The sequence below is a fragment of the Podarcis muralis genome, chromosome 14, assembly GCF_964188315.1.
Source record: "Podarcis muralis chromosome 14, rPodMur119.hap1.1, whole genome shotgun sequence".
Taxonomy (NCBI): Eukaryota; Metazoa; Chordata; class Lepidosauria; order Squamata; family Lacertidae; genus Podarcis; species Podarcis muralis.
Genome location: NC_135668.1, coordinates 43,437,212 through 43,460,592, shown reverse-complemented (window position 1 = coordinate 43,460,592; position 23,381 = coordinate 43,437,212). Strand labels below are relative to the sequence as shown.

The window sequence follows — 23,381 nt, the reverse complement described above, 5'->3', positions numbered from 1 at the left end:
ACAAACTTTTTGGTGAGCAACATTGGAGGGGGGATGGTGCCAAGGAGAATCATTTGATCCCAAAAGTTCTCTCCTGTCTTTAAAGGTTCCTTCAGTCGACCCATTTATTGAGTCCTGGTCATTATTTCCTTGCACAAAGCTTACATGTAAATTAGATGGTTTTCGATTTTTACTGCGCTCTAGTGGGGTGTATCTGGTACTGCCTGGGAATTTGTAGAACCCCCCACAAATAATAATAATAATATTGCGAGTCTTGAATAATATATAATTTGTGTGTCTGTGTCTAATCTTGCCCCTTTCTAAAATTTATTTATTGGTGTGTTTTGCTTTTGTAAACCTGCCAAAGAATAAAACAAAATAAAATCAGGATTAAGGGGTTTTCTTGGGGTGGTGGAGGGTGTGTGTGTTGTGTTCCATTGGCGAAGTGGTGGCACTTGACCTTTTCCTAATAGATGGGGGGGACCAAAACATGGGGGGTCGAGGAGGGTCAGTTTGGGGGGAGTGAGAAATGTCACAATCTTTACCTGAGGAATGTTGGAGGGTATGGGCTTTGCACACCTGTGGACTGTTTTGGCCTGGCTGGAATGTGTCTTTGAACTACATATTTCACATTTGCCTGGATGGAGGACAGAGAAGTGTGTGTGTGTGTGTGTGTGTGTGTGTGTGTGTGTGTGTGTGGAACCCATTCTTCTGCAGAAAAGCAAAGTTTGCATTCATTACTCCACCTACTTTTGCTACTGGCCCCGCCCACAACTTGCGTGTGCTCCTCAGAAAACTGCCCAGAAGGGAGCTGCGCATCTCAGAATGGTCTACAAGTCGATCACTCTTCACAGGGAATTCTGGAAATTGTAGCCATGTAAGGGGGAATTTATAGCCAGGTAAGGGTGGCGCTGTGGGTTAAACCACAGAGCCTAGGACTTGCCGATCAGAAGGTCGGCGGTTCGAATCCCTGCGACGGGGTGAGCTCCCGTCACTCGGTCCTTGCTCCTGCCAACCTAGCAGTTCGAAAGCACATCAAAGTGCAAGTAGATAAATAGGCACCACTCTGGTGTGAAGGTAAGCGGCATTTCCGTGCGCTGCTCTGGTTTGCCAGAAGGGTCTTAGTCATGTTGGCCACATGACCCGGAAGCTGTACGCCGGCTCCCTCTGCCAGTAAAGCGAGATGAGCGCCGCAACCCCAGAGTCGGTCACGACTGGACCTAATGGTCAGGGGTCCTTTTACCTTTACCTTAAGGAAGAATAGGCCCCTCCTAACAACTCTCAGCACCCTTAATGAACTCCAGCTCCCAGAATCCTTTGGAGGGTAGCCATGACTGCTTAAAGCAGTATCATAGTGCTTTCAAATGTATGATGCCCGTATATTCTCAAGCTTGGGTCCCCAGATTTTGTTGGACTACAACTCCCATCATCCCTAGCTAGCAGGACTAGCGGTCAGGGATGATGGGAGTTGTAGTCCAACAACATCTGGGGACCCAAGCTCAAGAAAGGCTGCCTTAGATGGATCCGCTTGCACCCCTATCCACTTGCAAGCAGCAGGGAGTGTTGTTGCATACAGCAGCCAGCCACTTTCCACAGCTGCCGCTCATTTTCTTTCCGAATCTGTTCTCTCAGCAAAAGCAGTTTAATTAAAATTGGTGCGTAACTGTCTGCTGCCATTTTGGGCACCAACGAAGGCAGTGAACATCTGGAACAAGTTCCTCGTCCACAGTTAGTGTTTAAGTCAGAATGTAAACACTTGCATTCGTCCAAACAAACCTTTAATTGGCTAGGCGGTGCTGTGAAGACCAGTGGAATAGTTCAGGTCAGCATCCCCTGAAATATGCAATTGTGGGAGAGGGATAAGAAGCACCCCGGTTTTATTTAGGTGTATCTTTTTATCATGTTCTTCAGCCCCCCAAAATGTACTCAGAGTGACTTACGAGTCATTAAAAATAAAAGAAGAAGAAGCAGTCCCTGCCTTCAGGCTTACAATCTAAACAAGGCACAACACAAAAGGAAAATGTATTGGGATGCGAGGAGGAAAAACCAAAACTCGGGCTCAAGTTCATAGTAACCATTTATTTATTTATAAAAATATTTCTATGCAGCTCATACAGATATTATTAATAAACATGTGGTTTAACAATCCATTTCTCTTCCCAGTGATTTATGGGAATTGTAGCTCTGTGAGGGTAAGGCGGGGGGGGGGTCTCCTAACAAGCTCACAGGACTCTTCCCAAGCTCACAGGATTCTTTGGGGAAAAGTTATGTCTTGCTTGCAGGGACGCGGGTGGCGCTGTGGGTAAAAGCCTCAGCGCCTAGGGCTTGCCGATCGAAAGGTCGGCGGTTCGAATCCCCGCGGCGGGGTGCGCTCCCGTTGTTCGGTCCCAGCGCCTGCCAACCTAGCAGTTCGAAAGCACCCCCGGGTGCAAGTAGATAAATAGGGACCGCTTACTGGCGGGAAGGTAAACGGCGTTCCGTGTGCTGCAGCTTGTCACACTGTCCACATGACCCGGAAGTGTCTGCGGACAGCGCTGGCCCCCGGCCTATAGAGTGAGGTGGGCGCACAACCCTAAAGTCAGTCAATACTGGCCCGTACGGGCAGGGGTACCTTTACCTTTACCTTTACCTTTATGTCTTGCTTAAAGTAGTATGGTACTGCTTTAAATGCACATTGCAGATGGAGCCCTGGACTGTGCAAATTGTATCTTGACTACTCATATTTTTTCCTTCTGTTGGCTACTTAGCTTCACTTCATTTGTAATCTGTGTTTTCTCCAAAGAGCTCAGGGTAGCACCTATAGTTCATACACACACTCACATTTTATCTTCACCACAACCCTATGTGGTAGGACAGGCCCAAGATCACCCAGTCAGCTTCATAGCCAAGAGAGGATTCAAAGCTAGGACCTCCTACACACACATAAACCCTCACTTTCTCCTTCTCTCTACAGTGGTACCTCGAGTTAAGTACTTAATTCATTCAGGAGGTCCATTCTTAACCTGAAACTGTTCTTAACCCGAAGCAGCACTTTAGCTAATGGGGCCTCCCGCTGCCACCGCGCCACTGGAGCACGATTTCTGTTCTCATCCTAAAGCAAAGTTCTTAACCTGAAGCATTATTTCTGGGTTAGCAGAGTCTGTAACCTGAAGTGTATGTAACCTGAGGTACCACTGCATCTTGACTTCAGGACAAGCTTTACCTGTTTCTGACTTTTATGCAGCCCTCAAAGGTGTAGAGCAGGCTTCCTGAACCTCAGCCCTACCAGATGTTTTGAGACTCCAGATGTTTTGAGTTCCCATCATCCCTGACCACTGGTCCTGGTAGCTAGGGATCATGGGTGTTGTAGGCCAAAAACATCTGGAGGGCCGAGGTTGAGCGTTTCTGTCCTAAGAATAGGTGATGATTTGACTAGCCTAAATATAATCAATTAGAATTTGAGGTCACCTGGGAAACATCTGTAGCCCTTTCCTCTGAATTTCTAAGTGGAAAGCTGCAGGTGCTGATCAATTAATCTGTTACTATAATTGATTTACAGTGCAATCACAGAAGTAGAGTTCAATGAGACTTACTTCCACACTTGGACTTATTTCTGGAGAAGAAGATCCACAGGTTTGTACACTACCGTAAATCCTTTTGTAATCAATTGAAAAGTTATCCCTGATTAACTGGGTGAGACTTTGTCTTTAAAAAAATAATGCTAATTAATTTTAATGCAGGCACAAAAAACAGCAGAAAGGAATTCCCCCTTCAATCTCATATATGAAGGAATGCCTATTTTAAGATGGCATATAAGAAGCTGTCTTCCGCCAAGTCAAAACTATGGGTCCATTTAGCTCAGTATTGTCAACACTGACTGGCAGCTGTTCTCCAGAGCTGGCAGTGCCACCTGCCATACCTGGAAATGTTAGAGATTGCACCTGGACCTTTTACAAGCCAGGTAGATGCTGTAAAATCAAAACACTTGATAAAGTTGCTAAAATTCCTTGCTGCATTAATCACCTTTATATTACCAATTGTCATTTTCTATGTTTCTAATATTTGCTTGGTATTCCAATTTTTAAAATATCCTTTCCCCTATTCCCTGTCTGCATGCATTGTCCATTGCACCCATGCCTAGACTTTGGATTGGATAGAAAAGTAAACAATTATTGCTCCCTTTTATTAACAATTATGGGATGGGGGGGATAACCCCCCTGGAATTATAAAAAGATCCAACTGCATGCATCACGTTCTTTTAATCATTGTCATAATGATATAATATTTCAGCTCGGTTTTAATATGAAAGTTTTATTTTCCTCTGGCTTTCTCTCTTTTCACAGAAAGCAAATCTTACATGGCATTTTAATCATCCGCTTAATCTCCCAAATCAAATAGTTTACAGCTTTACATTCTGGAAATATACACCAGAAGGGTTGAAAAAAGTGCCCAGTAAAATTATGGTTTTATGATAACGCCGGGTATGAGTTACAGTTTCCCCAGTAAAATCACCGCAGCCAAACAGATGCTAAGGCAAAACCATTGCTCAGCTTTACTCCTCTATAATAATTGGGACACCTGCTAATGTTGCCATTGCAGTTAAAGGTCCTCCTATATTTCTTTTGTAAACATTCTTTTGGGGAGATTTATCAACTGGCCATAAATAGTCAGCCAGGGATGAAATGCAGCACAGAAGGCCTTAAAATAAAAGACACACTGCCATTTGGATTTCAAAAGCACGTTGGCAGAATTCGGTTGTTGTGTCTATTTGCTCACTGTAGGAATCCAAATTCCTACTTTGTTTGTTGACTTCAAGTAATCTAGGGCAGTTGTCTAGTTGTTATTGTTTTTCCAATCTGCAAGAAGATGCACCCAATGGCCCACGCTTGACATTCGTTTTTAGAACAACCGCAACACGCCCGAACAATGCAAGGCAGACAAAACAGGGCAAGTTAAATTTAGCACGTTAGAGCAACTCGCAAAACAGAAATGTTGCTAATATTACCGAAATGCTTTCAGCTCCCTGAAACTCCTACAGGTAGGTTGTGTGAGAAGGTTTTACATTCATATCCCATTTCATTTTAGGAAAAATTTCAGGCTTGATTATTGTAACTCGCTCTACGCAGGGCTGCCCTTGAAGCTGACCCAGAAACTCCAGCGGGTGCAGAATGCTGCGGTGAGACTCCTTACAGGGTCCTTGTCGTGGGATGACATTCATCCAGTGCTTTACCAGCTGCACTGGCTCCCGGTGGAGTACAGGGTCAGGTTTAAGGTGCTGGTTTTGACCTTTAAAGCCCTATGTGGCCCAGGACCCAAGTACCTACGGGACCGCCTCTCTTGGTGTGCCCCGCAGAGGACCTTAAGGTCCACAAATGACAACACCTTGGGGGTCCCAAGTAACAAGGTGGTTAGATTGGTTTCAACTAGGGCCAGGGCCATTTCAGTACTGGCCCCGACTTGGTGGAACGCTCTGTTACAAGAGACTAGGGCCCTGCGGGACTTGACATCTTTCCGCAGGGCCTGCAAGACAGAGCTGTTCCACCTGGCCTTTGGTTTGGACTCAGTCTGACCCTTACGTTTCCCTCCTCTTCTGGTTTTGATCTATGGGCTACTTTTAAAATGAGGCTTCATTTTAAATTGCATTTTAAGCTGTATTTTAAATTGGTTACCCCCCTATTATGTTTTTACTGTAATTTTACTGGTATTAGCCACCCTGAGCCCAGCTCTGGCTGGGGAGGGCGGGGTATGGTATAAATAAAATTTATTATTATTATTATTATTATTATTATTATTATTATTATTATTATTATTGATATTTATTAAAGTTTTCAAAGTATTACAAAAAGAAAAAAGAAAAAGAGAAAATACAAAATAAAAACAGTTAAAAACAATTCAATCTTTCCGTATCTTAACTTTCATTTGCTTGTTTCCCAGACCTCCTCACACCTCCCTTTTTTGTATTCCAGTTCAATTTATTGGTTCAGCAAATCCTTTCCCTCTTTGTTTTTATCCTGATCTTTAATCTTAATATATTATAACTTTAAATTATCACCTGTTAACAATCCATTTTTACATGTTCCTTTATGACATTACTGCTAAAAACCACTTAAATTCAATCCAACATCATTCTAACATTCATTAATTTTGCAATATTTCTGTAAAATTTCTTCCAATCTTCTTCCACCGACTCTTCTCCCTGGTCTCGGATTCTGCCGGTCATTTCCGCCAGTTCCATATAGTCCATCACCTTCATCTGCCGTTCTTCCAGGGTGGGTAGATCTTGTGTCTTCCAATACTTTGCAATAAGTATTCTTGCTGCTGTTGTGGCATACAACAGAATATAGACAAATCAAGTCCAATTGTTCCTTTTTTAATAAATGAAAATTTCTTTTCTGGGGGGAGTTAAGACCATTACAATTCCAGCTTAATAGTTGCAGAGCCATGATGTGGTTATTATTTATTATGCAGGCTCAGTGTTGGATTTGAGGTTAGTTCATACATAAGGGATGTGGGGCAAAATGTGGCATTATGGAGCACCCTTGTTCAGTGGGAGACCTGTGGCTCACTGGTTGCACACTCAAAAGGTCCAAGATTGTATCCCCAGCACCTCCAGGCATGGCTAGGAGAGGCTCCCCACCAGGAATCCCCAAGAGTCACTTCTAGTTAGCATAAACAATGTTGAGCTACATGAAAAGATGGCCTGACTCAGTATAAGACAGTTTTCTACATTGTTGGTCCCAGCCAGCCACGCTCTCCTCTAAAATATTCCATTCCATCCCCCCACACCGACTTCTCCCTTTCCTTCCAGGGCCGGATTTAGGTTTGATGAGGCCCTAAGCTACTGAAGGAGATGGGGCCCCTTATATGTTCAGCTGTCCTTTTGTCAACAACAAATTGTCACTTTTTTGTGTGTTGAATATATGTATGGTATGGTAATTTATGGACCTAATAGGTATCTAAAGCCATTTGCACATAGCAAACAGGAGCCTACACAACGCAAAACACTGTTGCTATATGTAGGTTTTATTCTATATGTTTTTTATCTTATATTTTGGAAATGTACATCCAGGTTTTTTCCCTTTAAATTTTTTGGGGGGCCCAAGAGAGTGGGGCCCTAAGATATAGCTTGTTTAGCTTATACAGTGGTACCTCGGGTTACATATGCTTCAGGTTACAGACTCTGCTAACCCAGAAATAGTACCTCGGGTTAAGAACTTTGCTTCAGGATAAGAACAGAAATCGTGCTCTGGCGGTGCGGCGGCCATGGGAGGCCCCATTAGCTAAAGTGGTGCTTCAGGTTAAGAACAGTTTCAGGTTAAGAACGGACTTCCAGAACGAATTAAGTTCTTAACCCGAGGTACCACTGTACTTAAATCCGGCACTATTCCCTTCCCTTCCCCAATAGTCAATTAGCATTCTGCAGCTGCTGAGCATGCTCAGTTCCCATTTGGCTCTTTTTGAGTCTCTTCCCCTCCAAGCACACACTCCTTAAGGTTCTAGTTTCAAAGATTTTTAGCACATCTGAAAGCCTTGGGGTTCTCTTGAGCCTGGTGATACCTTCATCTTGCACGTGGATGGTGCTGTTTTGGCGACAAAAGGTTCTGCACTCCACCCCATAACTTCTGAAATGGAAACAATGGGAACTCGGCTTTCTATGCTTGGGATACTCAAGGCATAAGTTGTGCCACAAATTCCTGCACTCTTTGCTGTGCCTCTGTGGACACAATATAGGGCAATATGAAACCAGGGATGAGAGAATCTGTCTGCTTCAGTTTCTCCCTGTTTCTCATTTTTCCAGCCTAAAGTTCAGCTCCCCACATTTCCATTCTGTTTCGTGATTTTTCTTCCTTTTCCTTTTCTTGAAAAAAGTCCTCGTGAGAATTCATCAGGATTTTTGTGCAAATTGCTTCTGATCAACCCATCTTCCCTATGCATTTTGTCTAATAAGGATATTTTTTTCCAAAACATTCTCCTTTAATATCATGCTTTGGTGTTTGCTTCTTTTTTCCCTTCATAATATAGATGCATTTTTATAGACACTTTTCACCATAAGATAGACATTTGGCTTGGCTGGAGAACTGCATTGCAAAATTTGGAGAAGTGCGAATTTTGGACAATCACTGAGCTTCCGCTCATAAAAGTGTGTAATCGGTAGATTTGCCTTTAAATGCAAACGGATTCAAATTCCTCACCATCTTTAACCACCCTGTTGTCTGCCTCCAGAGTGTATGGAAGAAGAACACATGAAGCTGTTAAGAAAGAGTGCTACATAGGAGGGGTGGGGGACCTGTGGCCCTCCAGAAATTGTTTAATAATAATAATAATAATAATAATAATAATAATTTATTATTTATACCCTGCCCATCTGGCTGGGTCTCCCCAGCCACTCTGGGCGGCTTCCAACAAAACACTAAAATACAATAACCTATTAAACATTGAAAGCTTCCCTAAACAGGGCTGCCTTTAGATGTCTACCAAAGGTTGGTAGTTATTTTTCTCTTTGACATCTGGTGGGAGGGCGTTCCACAGGGCGGGCACCACTACTGAGAAGGCCCTCTGCCTGGTTCCCTGTAACTTGGCTTCTCGCAGCGAGGGAACCACCAGAAGGCCCTCAGTGTCCAGGCAGAACGATGGAGGTGGAGGCGCTCCTTCAGGTATACTGGGCCAAGGCCATTTAGGGCTTTAAAGGTCAGCACCAACACTTGTCAACTCCCATCAACTCCCATCATTCCCAGCCAGCAAAGCCAATGGTCAGGGATGGTGACAGTTGCAGTCCATCAACACCTGGATGGCACTGTTTAGCCCTGATTTACACACAGAGAGAAGCTTGGTTCACACACATCACTGTAAGCCAAAGTTAAGATTAACTCAGTACTAGGATTCTAGATTCAGGTAGGTAGCCATGTTGGTCTGACGCAGTCAAAATAAATTAAAAATTGTCCAGTAGCACCTTAGAGACCAACTAAGTTTGTTCTGGGTATAAGCTTTTGTGTGCATGCATACTTTTTCAGATACGCTGAAACAGAAGTCACCAGACCCTTATATTTAGTGGGAGGATGGGGTGGGGTTTGGGGTGGGGTTTGGGGAAATTAGGAATTGAGGTGAAATTCAATTCAGGTCTCATTTAAAGCCAAATCTACCAAATTTGCACATCCTAAACTACCATGTAAACCGAAGCATGGCTAGCCTTTGAAATTTGCACTCATCTGAATTTTGCAATGCAGGTCGCCAACGAAACAGTCTTTACAAAAATGAGTTTATTAGGAGAAAGTGTGCATAAAAATGAAGATGTGAGTGAAGATAACATTCAGAAATCCATTATATTTGGGGAAACTGCTTGCAAAAATGTGCACACGTAGAAATGAAGCAGGTATTTTCTATTTCAACCTTGAAATGTCTGCTGAAAACATTTCTATTCCACCAGGATAGTCTGACCATAGTTGTCCATAAAATCATAGAATCGTAGCATTGGGATCATTTAGTCCAGTGATGGCCATCATCCCTAGCTAACAGGACCAGTGGTCAGGGATGATGGGAATTGTAGTCCCCAAACAGCTGGAGGGCCAAGTTTGGCCATCACTGATCTAATCCAACCCTGTGCAATGCAGGAATATGCAGCTGTTCCATATGGGGACCTAACTTGCAACCTTGGCGTTATCAGCGCCACACACGGAGCTATCCATGTTTTGATAACCTCCAAGTTGTACAATTGCAATGCCGTTCTTGGCCAGGGAAGCATCCTAAGGGCTGGTTGGAAAAGCACCAAGGGCCACATTTGACCCCTGGACCTGAGATTCCCTACCCTGATGTAGAGAATATTTCATTGGCTGGACCAGTGATCCAACTTTCCCACTGTTTTCCAACCCAGCCAAAGAAGATTCCACCTAAACATTAGGAAGAACTTCCTGACAGTAAGAGCTGTTCGACAGTGGAATTTGCTGCCAAGGAGTGTGGTGGAGTCTCCTTCTTTGGAGGTCTTTAAGCAGAGGCTTGACAACCATATGTCAGGAGTGCTCTGGTGGCGTTTCCTGCTTGGCAGGGGATGGACTCGATGGCCCTTGTGGTCTCTTCCAACTCTATGATTCTATGATTCTATGATTCTTCCAAAACAAGCCACCGATTTGCATTGGCTCCTCTTCTCCTAAGAGTAGCTGGCTTCCTGGGGGAAGTGGCTGTCTTCAAATAATTTAATTATCATGTAGCGTGCACACCTTTCAGGGAACCCCCTCCTTTCCCATAATGAAACCGTTGAATGATTTGCCTTTAGTTTTACAACACATGTTGGAAACCACTCCAAAGCATTGCAAGAGAAGGAGGGGTAAAGGAGAGAGAGAGAGAGAGAGAGAGAGAGAGAGAGAGAGAGAGAGAGAGAGAGAGAGACTATCAAATTGTTACAGGATTGGATGCCAACACAGAGAGTTATTAGTCTAATTCATCCTACAGATCAAAGCCCACACAGGCAGCTATCCCGCCTACAGCTATTTTCCTTTTACTTTCCTACTTGACAGTAGTCCCCCCCCCACCAGTCCTTCTGTTCTGTCCTCTTTGACACACACAGAGACACACACATTTGTGTGTATTCCCACCCCCCTCCCCAGTTGTGGAAACAGAATTTACGCCCGTTGTGGGGGGGGGGGGGTCGGTTTAAAAAACAAAACAAAGCAAAACACCAGGATGGGCAGTTTGCCATGTCCTCTCAAGGGGGTTTTATTTATGACTCAATGAGGGATGGATTTTGGAAAAGAAAAAGCACAACAACCCAGAGTGACTGGGACTGTCCTATGTCTCCTTTATTTGTCTTAAACACCAAGGAAGAGAAGGAACTCTGGAGCCTTGTTTACGAGAAAGAGTTATGAAGCCAGTTGGGCTATTTAATTTGGCCACATTGTGTATGTCGTTGGCAAGCGGGAGGCTGGTGCCCATCTTGCCAGTGGGGGACCACCCAGGAAGCCAGGATTGCATAGCTACTGGCTGTTGCATACACCCAAGTTCAAAGGTTCAGGAGAGACCTTTACCACACTTGAATCGGTTAGTCGCTGCCTTTTTCATTTTCCTCCAGCGAGAGCAGGGGGAAGGGAGAACGAGCCCACCGAGGTTATTCAGAAAGGGTTGTTTGGGGACTCCAAGACGGCAACAACAAAAATTGCCACTGTGTGGATTAAAAGGGGGGGGGGAGAGAGAGGAGGGAGGGTGGAAGCAAAGGAAAAGAGGGAGGAGAGAAGAAACAGAGAAGCATCATTCTTCCACCTCTCTCCCTCTCTCTTCCTCTCCTACTTCACAGAAGCCAAAAGAGGACAAGGAATATGTTTGATAACACCCAGTACCCCTATAATTGCTTTAATTACGATGGGGATGATTACCCAACCTGCAGCTCTGATGAAGAGAAAAGGTTCACCAGACCAGCATACAGGTAAGCTTAACTTTTCCATCTCTCTCTCTCTCTCTCTCTCTCTCTCTCTCTCTCTCTCTCTCTCTCTCTCCATATTGTCAGTTGCTGGGGAATTCCTCTGTGATTCTTTGCAACACTCATCCGTAAGCATCTTCCAGGTGTGGGCAAACAAAAACAAAATAAAATGGATATGGGGTTGCAATGATTTTTGGATCCTTTTAATGACTCGTTTTTATGCATTTCAACGGCTCGCATTATTTTAAAAATAGGAGCCAGTTTGAGTTTGGGATTTCAACCAGGGGGGCTCCAGACTGAAGTGGCAAAAAAAAAGGTTTGCTTGGGTGGCCCCAGTCTGATCAGACTTGCCTACTGGAGAGGGTTGTTTGGCAGATAAAATGTATACAGTGTCATAAGTATCCCCCCCCCCCCAAATGTAGCCTTATTTTAGTTTTAGAATTGATGTAACTGATAGGGATTGCTGTCCTCTGATCAATCTCCAACCCCCCTCCCCATTCTCTACAACAATCTAATGAATATGTCTTAAAAGCATAAGGTGCTAAATTAACCACTTTAGGCAAGGATATAAGTGATCTCAGCCTCTTAAGCAAGTCTGATTACTCACTTCTAAATCTTTCAAAACGGCTGGATTTTGACTTACTAAGTAGCTAATCAAATGTGCATATTACAAAAAAAAATCTAGGTTCATTTTTGAGAGATTGAAGGAAGCTTATGGTTACTGAGCAAAAACTTAGCACTCATTATTAAAAGAGAAGATTGTCTTTAACCATTTCTTCTTTATTCTCTATTGCATTAACACCACACCTTAAAAAATAGAGTATGTCCTTAACTCTCAGATCCACTGCTAAAGATTAATCAACCAAAGCATGAGTTGATTAATACACTATTTACATTAAGTTGCACTTCCCAAAGATCACCAAGAGAAATACTTCCTGTTCCACTATGCACAGTTGTATGGGAATAACTGGGCAGCCAATGCATGTCTACTCATAGGCAAGCCCCATTAAGTTCTGTGGGGCTTACTCCCAGGTAAACATGTGTAGAATTGTCACCTGAGCCCCCTAGAACTCAGTGGCACATGCCACATCCAAGTCAACCTGGACAGAACTGAATTGCAAAGTGATCCTTTGATATGAAGTGCAACCGCCTGCCACAATTCACAGGAATTTCAGTGCTGAGAAACTTCTGTTGTTGTTGGTTTTTCAAAAAAAGTTGCAAAACGTGCCTGGGCATGCTTTTTGGTGGTGGTGTGTGTTTGTGTGTTTTAAATCAAAGCTCTTTCACTTGAGTGGAATGGAAAAACAGTTGCCAAAACAGAGAGATTGCATTTCTCACTGTGCAACTGGAAGAATCCTTAAGTAGTTTCCTTATACTTAAAATGGGCAGTCAGCAGCTGTCCTGCTACTTCTCATGCAATAATGGGCCAGTCATTGCTGTAGACGAGGACTGAAGGAGAATCCAGGACATCTCTGTTAGGCGCAAATCCTACTTTCAGGATCTCTTTTTAAAGAAACACTTTGTGCTTTCCGCAATCAACTTTCCTGAGTCATAAACGCCCAGGTGTTCTCAGTGGGAGAATGTGGCTTGATTTGAGAGCTAACGTGAGATTTGGACTCAAATTCCAGCATGCAGACTTTGATTGTCGATGACTTGGAAGTTTTTCCAACTTACCCTCTTCTTGTTGCAACTCACCCTGGGACCTTATGACAAAAGGCAGTTAACTTCAATGGGTCTACTCTGTGTAGGGCTAGTGTTGGATACAACCTAATACCCACTGACCCCACTCATGGAGCCCAGTGCTTCAAACAACTCTCTCAAGAGACTATCCAAAGAAAATGGGCATCTCAAGAGCAGTGCTGTCCAATGGACGGAGCTGTGCAGCACAAATGTTAAGAGCATGAGCGATGAGCTGGAAAGCTCCCAGTTCAGTTACCACACTGACCTCAAGCAGGCTTCTATCTCTCAGTCTCCACTGGTAATATGGGAGACAGTGTGGTATAGCAATTTGAGCGCTGGACCAAGGCTGATTCAAATCCCCACTAAGTCGTAGAGGTCACTAGGTGACCTTGGGCCAGAAACACACTCTGCCTCTCTGTCTCTGATCCTATCCTACCTCATAGGGTTGTTGCGCTGCGAAAAGTGGTGGGGCAGAGAATTACGAATGTTCACCTGGGTTCCCTGAAGGAAAGATGAGAAATAAATAAATAAAACGGGTCATCACCACCACCAACATCATCATACATTACTGCAGCAATGATTTGAGAACTTAGAACAGCATTATGCATGAAAGATATCTAGGGTTGGATCCTAAGGCTAAAGCTGTAGTCCTACTGAACCCTACGGAAAACAAAGGCACTTACTCATGAGGAAGAGTGTTAGCTATTGAGCGTTAGGTCTCATTGTTAGGTGGGTCCCATTGTTGTTACTTTGGTTTCAATCGGACCTCTCTGCATATTTAGTCCTGACCTAATTGAAGCTCCGTTGACTTCAATGGGAAGTCACTGTAACTAACAATCCTATGCATGTTTATTTGGAACAAAGTCCTTGCCATATTCAGTGGGGCTTATTCCTCAATGTGTTTGTTTAGGATCACAGCCTTGGAGCAGGATTGAATCTTATGCGATGTTGCTTCCAGAGTCTCTATGCCCATAGCATCGACACCTTTCTATACAGGACGGCATTGCGATTCGTTTTCTTTTGTTTCATGTTGCAGCTACATCGCTTTAATTGCAATGGCCATTCAGCAGAGCCCCTCCAACAAAGTGACTCTTTCTGGCATTTACGACTTCATCATGAAGAAATTCCCTTACTACAGGACAAACCAGCGAGCCTGGCAGAACTCCATCCGCCACAACCTCTCCCTCAACAGCTGCTTTGTCAAGGTAGGACCAATGAACCACAGCAGCAGTCCACAACCTGGAAAGGGAGACTTGGGTTCTGCAAGCTGCTTGGTTGGGAGCCCTATTTGCAAGAGGATGCTGTGCACATCTGGCTGTAGAATCAGCACAGATGTGGCCATAGGGAACCAGCGCTGTGCTGAAAACTGTCTCTTGATTTCTCCCCTGTGAAAGGAGGCTTTCAATAAACCTCTCAGCGCCAGTTGCTGCGAATCACAAACTGGAAGAGCTCTGCTGTGCTCACATCCTGCTTTCAGGCTTTCCATGCACAAATCACAGTCGTCGTCATTATATTAAATTTGTATACTGCCCTATACTCATAGATCTCAGGGCAGTTCACAACATAAATTAACAGTGGAACCTCAGGTTGCGAACGTGATCCGTGTGGGAGGCACGTTTGCAACCTGCAGCATTCACAACCCGCAGTGGCACCTCTGCGCACACACTGGTTGCGATTTGGCATTTCTGTGCATGCGCACAGCGCGATTTAGTGTTTCCATGCATGCGTGAGCACCGAAACCTGGAAGTAACCCATTCTGGTACTTTCAGGTTCAGCGCGGTGCGCAACCCGAAAACACACAACCTGAAGCATCTGTAACCCGAGGTATGACTGTACAAAATAAACAACACAAGATACACAATAAAAATAAGAATAAAGACAACCCAATAACCCCTCCATCCATAACACTTTTAAAAGGGCCACTGTGAGAATAATAATAATAATTTATTATTTATAACCCTGCCCATCTGGCTGGGTTTCCCCAGCCACTCTGGGCAACTCCCAACAGAGTATTAAAAACACGATAAAACATGAAACATAAAAACTTCCCTAAACAGGGCTGCCTTCAGATGTCTTCTAAAAGTCAGATAGTTATTTATTTCCCTGACATCTGATGGGAGGGCATTCCACAGGAGAGGCGCCACTACCGAGAAGGCCCTCTGCCTTGTTCCCTGTAACCTCACTTCTCACAGTGAGGGAACCGCCAGAAGACCCTCGGAGCTGGACCTCAGTGTCTGGACAGAACGATGGGGGTGGAGACGCTCCTTCAGGTATACTAGAACAGGACTAGAGCCATTAGCCTGATTCAGCAGAAATTTCCTTATGTTATTATAATCACAGATTCAAAGGATTGTAGAGTTGGACCCAAGGGCCATCTAGTCCAATGTACAAATTACAGTTAAAGTACATCTGACAGATGGTTATCCAACCTCTGCTGAAAAATGAAAAAAAAGGTCTACCAGCTTCTGAGGAAGTCCATCCCACTATCAAATAGCCCTTGCCATCAGGAAGTTCTCCCTAATGTTTAGCCAAAATCTCCTTACTTGCAATGGGAATTCATTTGTTTGGATTCTACCTTCTTGAGCGATTAGAAAACAAGCTTGTTCCCCCTTCTATGTGACAGCCCTTCAGATATCTGAAGACGGCTATCATATTCCTCTCTCTTCTCTTCTCTTCTCTTCTCTTCTCTTCTCTTCTCTTCTCTTCTCTTCTCCAGGTTGAACATGCCCAACTCCCTCAACCACTCCTCATAAGGCTTGGTTTACACTCCATTTGCATGTCTCCATCTCTGGACCCTTGAGAGATGCTTTAGGAAAGGGGTCAGCAAACTTTTTCAACAGGGGGCTGGTTCACTGTCCCTCAGACCTTGGGGGGGGGAGGGCGGATTATATTTTTTTTGGGGGGGGGGAAATGAACGAATTTCTGTGCCCCACAAATAACCCAGAGATGCATTTTAAATAAAAGGACACATTCTACTCATGTAAAAACACATTGATTCCTGGACTGTCCGCCAGCCAGATTTAGAAGGCGATTGGGCCGGATCCGGCCCCCAGGCCTTAGTTTGCCTACCCATGCTTTAAGGTTTTGGTGCGTGTGGAGTTTTGAGCTTCCTTTGGCATTGTGAGGTGGCTGAGGGTGGTGTGTGTGTTCTTTCCAAGAAACATAACTCCAACTCTTTGCAACCTCCTTGGCTGCCTGTGCTTCCTGATCTGACGTCTTCCTTCGAACTTTCATTGAAGCATGGGCACCCAGGAGACCTGTAGTTTGCAGGCGTAGAACGAAGGAAACGAAACTCAGAAACGCCCTGGGTCATCTTGAAAGCAGAAGAAGCACATGCACATCTGACCCAGGGAAGTTTCACCAAAATGTGCTCTCCTTTTGGATAATTTTTAAAAAAGCAATTTATTTATGGAGAATGACCAGCAAAGGACAGGGAAACGAGGACAGGAATAGGTTTTCAGCATAGCACTATAGGAAACGAAGAAAGCTCTATTACAGCGGTTCTCAACCTGTGGGTCCCAAGATGTTGTTGGACTACAACTCCCATCATCCCTGAGCTCTGGCCTTGCTAGCTAGGGATGATGGGAGTTGTAGTCCAATAACATCTGGGGACCCACAGGTTGAGAAAGGCTGCTCTGTTATGATGGGTGAGGCTGTTTGTCCATCGAGGCCTGAATTGTCTTCTCTAGATGAGAGCAGCTCTCCGGGGTCACAAACAGGGGGTTTAGGCTTAGCTGGTCCTTTTGACAGCAGATGTCAAAGATCTGACTTGGAATCTTCCATATGCAAGGTGTGCTCTCTACTATAGAGCCGCCGTCCAAGCATTCTCGAGGTGCAGCTGCATGGGCAAAAATATCCTCTCTATTTCTGAAGTCCAGGTTGCGAGTGCTATGGCTGGTGATGGTTGGCAACTATGGTGACTGGTTGGGTGGAAGGCAGGGAGCCCAACAGTAGGTGGCGCCAGAGCCAATGGCAGGAAGAGCCAATGAATTCTCAGTTTGCCCCATCCTCCTCCCTGCTGGGTTCTGCAAAGGGCAACAAAGACTATGAGGAAGAGGAAGTGGACAAGCAGTGTCAATTCCTGGACTTGTTGTAAGCAGAAAGGCAGACTGGTGATAGCTGACTGAGAATAGATGGAGGTTGATGGGGCAATGCCCGTAGTGGAGAAACATCCATGGGCTGTTGCTTATGGAGCTAAAATGCCCCCCCCCCCCACAGAGGGTATTTGGAGGGGAAAACTTAAGCTGGAACCCCCAACAACCGAGTGAGGACTGAACATGCTCAGTGGACATGGAATGCTGGCTAACTCTTGGGTTCGATGATTGAAAGCCAAGTGGGAAGGGGAATGGAATGGAGTTTCCTGTACAAGATTCCTTCCACGCTGCAACATTTTGTTGCAGATCCCATATTTAACAGGATTTCTATACCCGCTAAATCATCTATAGCCTCTAAGCGGTTTACATATTTAACTCATGATTTCAGCATGTCCTCAGTTGCAGCCACTGCTCTCCGATGATAATGCATAGGAGTGCTAGTGTACATTTATCAGCTCATGTGCAGGTGGAAGGTGTGCTGAGTGAGATGCCAAATGGCTGTGCAACCCAGGAACATGAAGGCCATCTGGAGAGCAGGCAAATGTTACATAGTGGGACCTTAGCTCAATGGTGGAGCACATACTTTGAATGCAGAAGGTCCCAGGTTTAGTCAGTTGTATCACCAGTGAAAAGGATCGGGTAGCAAGTGATGGGCAAGATCTGTGCCTTGAGGAGATGCTGCAATCCAGTGCAGGCAATAGTGATCTAGCATCATTGCAAACGCGGAAAAGAAACTTCATGCAATGGTGTGGTTCTTTTTGCGTGGCATTTTTCTGATGTCCTCAGGGGTTTTGCCAGGGGAAAAAATATCTAAATATAACTGTTCCTATAATCATATGGAGATTGCTGCTATCTAGAGATGTGGGAGAAAATTGATTCAGTTCACATTTAGGAGAAACATACCTAATTTGCACCAAAATGCAACCTAAAACACAGCCATCCTTTGAAATTCACACTTCTCCATATTTTGGGCTGCAGTTCTTCAGCCAAGTTATTTGTACAAAAATGTGTATACTAATGCAAAGTGTGCATATAAATGAATGCAACATGCAGAATTGCATTACATTAGGGGAGAGTTACTTGCAAAGATGTGTATATTAGTCAAAACCGAATGTATTTTTTAGGAGAATCTGCATTAAGTTGCTGAGGAATTTTCAGGAGGATCAGCAGCAACAAATACCTGTGGAAATAGGGAAAACTGAATTTAAGATTGGAAAAATGAGAACCTTGGAGAACCAAAATTGACAGATTTGTCCATTCCTCCTTTTATAACAATGTGTTCTCAATGCAGGTTCGTAACATAGACGGAAGAAAGATGCAAATCAGCTGCAACAAGCTGCATAGCCAGAATTAATTAATTTTAAAAAAATTATCTGCATTGATCCAGAATTCAGAAGGGGAGGATCTTAGGGCAGAGCAGACCCTTGGGATGATATAGCAAAAGCATTGCACACAAACACACAGAGAATATCTCCAATATCTGTGCTCCCTAATGTGTATTAGGGATGCGGGTGGCGCTGTGGGTAAAACCTCAGCGCCTAGGAGTTGCCGATCATATGGTCGGCGGTTCGAATCCCCGTGGCGGGGTGAGCTCCCGTCTTTCGGTCCCAGCTCCTGCCCACCTAGCAGTTCGAAAGCACCCCTAAGTGCAAGTAGATAAATAGGTACCGCTTTATAGCGGGAAGATAAACGGCGTTTCCGTGTGCTGTGCTGGTGCTGGCTCGCCAGAGCAGCTTCGTCACGCTGGCCACGTGACCCGGAAGTGTCTCCGGACAGCGCTGGCCCCCGGCCTCTTAAGTGAGATGGGCGCACAACCCTAGAGTCGGACACGACTGGCCCGTACGGGCAGGGGTACCTTTACCTTTACCTTAATGTGTTTATGACCAGATACTCTCCAGATATTTTGAACTACAGCTCTTGTCATTCCTCACCATTGAGCCTGCTGGCTGAAAAGGGAAGATAATAATAATAATTTATTATTTATACCCCGCCCATCTGGCTGAGTTTCCCCAGCCACTCTGGGCGGCTCCCAATTGAGTGTTAAAAACAATACAGCATTAAATATTAAAAACTTCCCTAAACAGGGCTGCCTTCAGATGTCTTTTAAAAATAGGACAGTTGCTTATTTCCTTGACATCTGATGGGAGGGCGTTCCACAGGGTGGGCGCCACTACCGAGAAGGCCCTCTGTCTGGTTCCCTGTAACCTCACTTCTCGCAATGAGGGAACCGCCAGAAGGCCCTCGGTGCTGGACCTCAGTGTCCGGGCTGAACGATGGAGGTGGAGATGCTCCTTCAGGTATATAGGACCGAGGCTGCTTAGGGCTTTAAAGGTCAGCACCAACAAGATCATTAATAGAGGGCAAGCCGCCTTTCCGGAAAGCTTATACACCATGATGGATATTTTCCTCACATAACTCCTGATAAGCTTTGGAGGAACCACAAAGCTCTGTGGAACACAGTTTGAAAGCCACTGTCCAAGGTTGGTAGGGAGAAAGAGAAGCTCAGCTCTAAGTAAATGGAGATCATTGAAAATGGAGATCCTTTCACCCTCTTAGCTGCTTCTGAATGGAAGGATAGAAAATGCAGATATTGTTTTCTTCTGATGTATGCTAGTACATAGCAAATGAAAGGGGCTATTTGCCTACAACTTCTATAATTAGAGAGCCTGGTCTTCAACAGTTTGTCATATATGTTTATACGAGACTTGCATTTAAACGGACACAGATGTTGAAGCGGCTGTGTTTGTAGCACACACGCACACAAATGCCGAATTCGGGTTTTGCTTTCGCCCAGGCTTCAGCTCCGCAATCTGTTCAGAATGCTGTGCATCAACCTTAGACCTTTGGAATGAATAGCAATAAGAAAACTGAGAGAGTTCCTGTGCATGTGCAGAGTGCAGTCTCCCACTCTCTTCCACTCTTGGATTAGGGGATAAAGGTCTGAGATGAGGGAAAGGTTGCAGTTTCCAGACAGCCTTGACAGATGGTTTTATATTTCTCTTAAAGGCAGTCACTGACAGAATGGATGCTTTTTCTCTCTTTTTCTATTATTATTTTAAAAACAATGAATTGCAGGTTCCCCGGACAGAAGGCAATGACAAAGGGAAGGGGAATTACTGGAGCTTTGCATCGGGATGTGAATCTATGTTAGACCTGTTTGAAAACGGGAACTACAGGAGGAGGAGGAGGAGGAAGAACGTCAAAAGGGAACCCAGAGACAAACGGCCAAATGGCGGGAGCGACTGCTTGCAAGCTCTGTCCCCGGTGGATTCCGGATTCCCCGGAATCAACTCCTGTCCCGGTCAGAGAGTGCAATCCCAGCCCAAAGCTTTGGAGACTTGCGAGCTTTTTCCAAACGCCGCCGCCAGCCGAGAGAGTCTAAACAGCTCCTCCATAGGAAAATCTGACTCCGAAATTAAATTTAGCATTGATTACATTCTCTCCTCCCCAGACCCTCTGCCTGTCCTGAGGTCTCCGTATCACACGGAAGATAATAAATACCACCTCTTGGATTCTCAGCAGCTGGTGAACCTTCAGTTTTGGACAATGTGAGCTTGCAAACTGGGAGGCAAACTGAGAAGGAAACAAGGGACTTTTTTCTGTCCAACAGTGACTGCAGTCATCCCCAGGAACAGGAGACTAGATGCTTCATTGGGCTATTCAGTATCTCAAAAATGAATTTCTCTGAGGTTGGAAACTTACCCCAAACCATCCTACTGCTTGTGAACTTACTTATGGGTCTGTGGCACTTGCCAGTTCCTGCTTGAATCGAGTGTATCTGGTGGCCCCTTTCCTCCCTTATCGGGCCCAGCTGGGCTTATTCTGTGCACACCAAACAGCACCAAGTAGCTGGGTCAAGCTGCCATTTTCATTTCCCACAATGCCCCTAAAATGGGCTGGGAGCACCTCTGGCTCTCCAGAGGTTGCTGAACTACAACTCCCATCATCCCTGATCATTGGCCCATCCTTGGTTGGGCACTGATGGGAGTTGGAGTCCAGCACTGATTGGAGGACCAAAGGTTTTGCGGCCCTGCCCTAAAATGATTGCTAGACCCAACTGCTTGGAGCTCTGGTCTGAGGGGAAATATTTAAAGGAAGGGTTCAGGGCAAGAATCAGTTATTGGGGGCTGTCAGGTTGATAGGGTTCATCCCACAAGGATTCCAAGTGTGAAGCCAGCCTTAAACGGCGGTATAAAATAAAGGTTTTCTTTTCCAAGGTCATCTGATTACACTTCACCACATTTCTGTTCTTTCAGGATGTTGGAATTACTATGGCCAGTTTTGTTCTATGGTTGCTGTCCACACACACACACACACAGAGAGAGAGAGAGAGAGAGAGAGAGAGAGAGAGAGAAGCAGGGGGTTTTTCAGCCAAAACTCTGGCACCTCTCAGCTGGGCGCCATTGCCATTCTAAGAGAACTAGGGAGGTGTTCATGGTGAGTTCCGGCACCTCTTTTTCTAGAAAAATAGCACTGCGGACACAGGTGTATTTGTACTTGCAGCGATCACACAGAAGCAGCTCCAGAAGAAAATACACACATACCAGAGGTGGGCCAAGATTTCTCAGAAAACATTTTTCTGAGGAGAATTTCTGATCTGGCTCCCTAGAAAATAAAACTTACTTTGCCAAATGTTCTCTGAATATTCTTTATAATTTTTTTTGTGTGGCAGCTGCCACTTCCCACCCCTACAATGCTCTGGAACGACAATAAGTCTGGGGTATTGTGGATGGGGCAACTTGGTGGGTAGGCCGCCAACACAGTTGCCGTAGAAACAACATCAACAATCTATGCAAAAAGAAAAGAAAAAAGCTCTACTGCTACCCTCTGAGAAAATATTACAGAATTTTTAAAAACCCCTGGATAAATTTAGTGGTTTGACCACACACACCCCCCCCCAGCATTTCTCTGTCAACAAATAGTGCTGATGATTTAGAGAAACCATTTGTACATTACTATTATTGGTTATTAAATTTGTATACCACCCTTCACCCATAGGTCTGTGAACCGCCCTGAGACCTCCGGGTATAAATTCAATAAATAATAATAATAGGTCTCAGGGTGGTTCACAGCATAAAAATACGGGATAAAAACACAAAATACATAAGCAAAACAAAAACAAACCGAGCCAGAGCCAAAGGCAAGCAGAACCAACCAATTCTACATTTGTCCCCATTCTTACTCTCCTCCCTGCTGAGTCCTACAAGAGCAGCGTTGAGGCTAAGGTCAGTGGCGCATCTGCCCTAATGGACCATCCTGTACCGCTAATGGACCGCCAGTGTGGTGTAGTGGTTAAGAGCGGTAGATTCGTAATCTGGGGAACCGGGTTCGCTTCCCCGCTCCTCCACATGCAGCTGCTGGGTGACCTTGGGCCAGTCACACTTCTCTGAAGTCTCTCAGCCCCACTCACCTCACAGAGTGTTTTTTGTAGGGGAGGAAGGGAAAGGAGAATGTTAGCCACTTTGAGACTCCTTCAGGTAATGATAAAGCGGGATATCAAATCCAAACTCTTCTTCTTCTTTTCAGTTCCTCTTCCCTCTTTCCCATAAAATGTGTGTAGAGAGGTCGTTCCAGCCTTAGAGCCCACCATCTTCCAGTTTCAATGGGAGGGAGATGGTTTTGATGACCAAAAAATGGACCCAGAAACTGTATAACAGAACTGTCTCCCCAACCTTTGCTCTGCTGGTACTGGTAAAGGCGGTCCATCTGTCATTGGTTCTTACTATCACCAGTTGCTCTGTAGATGTGTACTTCCTTCCCAAATACCTGCTTAATTGTGTGTGTCCTCAAACATCCATAGCCTGGACCCTTCCTCTAGTGCTGAATCTCCAACATCCTGGTTAGGATTCAGTAGCAGACCACACGTTATTCCTAAACCGCAGACAGAACACAGTCTACAGGAAGTGCAATTCTCTCTCTACCTGTGTCTTGTGCCCTAAAAATGTAGGACTCTACCTGGGATCCTCTGATCTAATAATTCACCCACCTTCATTTGCAGTATCTATGGCAGCCTTCTCCAACCTCATGCCTCTCAGATTTTGTTGGCCAGTACTGCCAATGGTCAGGGATGATAGGCATTGTCCAAAACATCTGAAAGGTATCAAGTTGGGGATGGTCACTCCACTATATGCTTGACCCATTTCTCAGATTTCCCCAGGATTGTGAAGTTTATGTTGTTTTACTTTCCCCCACTGTGCTCAGAGCTACAGCAGCAGCTGGAGGAAGCAGGCAAGGTATGACTCAGG

The 23,381-nt window shown here is 44.8% G+C and overlaps 1 protein-coding gene across 1 annotated transcript; it reads left to right on the top strand.

The window, feature by feature from the left end:
- The first annotated feature begins 11,030 nt into the window (after positions 1–11,030).
- On the top strand, positions 11,031–21,770 carry FOXL3 (forkhead box L3). Its single transcript, XM_028706235.2, has 3 exons — positions 11,031–11,368; positions 14,079–14,247; positions 20,212–21,770. The coding sequence occupies exons 1-3, from the start codon at positions 11,262–11,264 to the stop codon at positions 20,686–20,688; spliced, it is 753 nt and encodes a 250-aa protein (XP_028562068.2). The 5' UTR covers positions 11,031–11,261; the 3' UTR covers positions 20,689–21,770.
- Positions 21,771–23,381: the final 1,611 nt, after the last annotated feature.

Coding starts and splice junctions, on each gene's coding strand:
- FOXL3 (XM_028706235.2), top strand. CDS start 11,262: ATGTTTGATAACACCCAGTACCCCTATAATTGCTTTAATTACGATGGG. Junction 11,369..14,078: donor TTCACCAGACCAGCATACAG/GTAAGCTTAACT, acceptor TTCATGTTGCAG/CTACATCGCTTTAATTGCAA. Junction 14,248..20,211: donor TCAACAGCTGCTTTGTCAAG/GTAGGACCAATG, acceptor AATGAATTGCAG/GTTCCCCGGACAGAAGGCAA.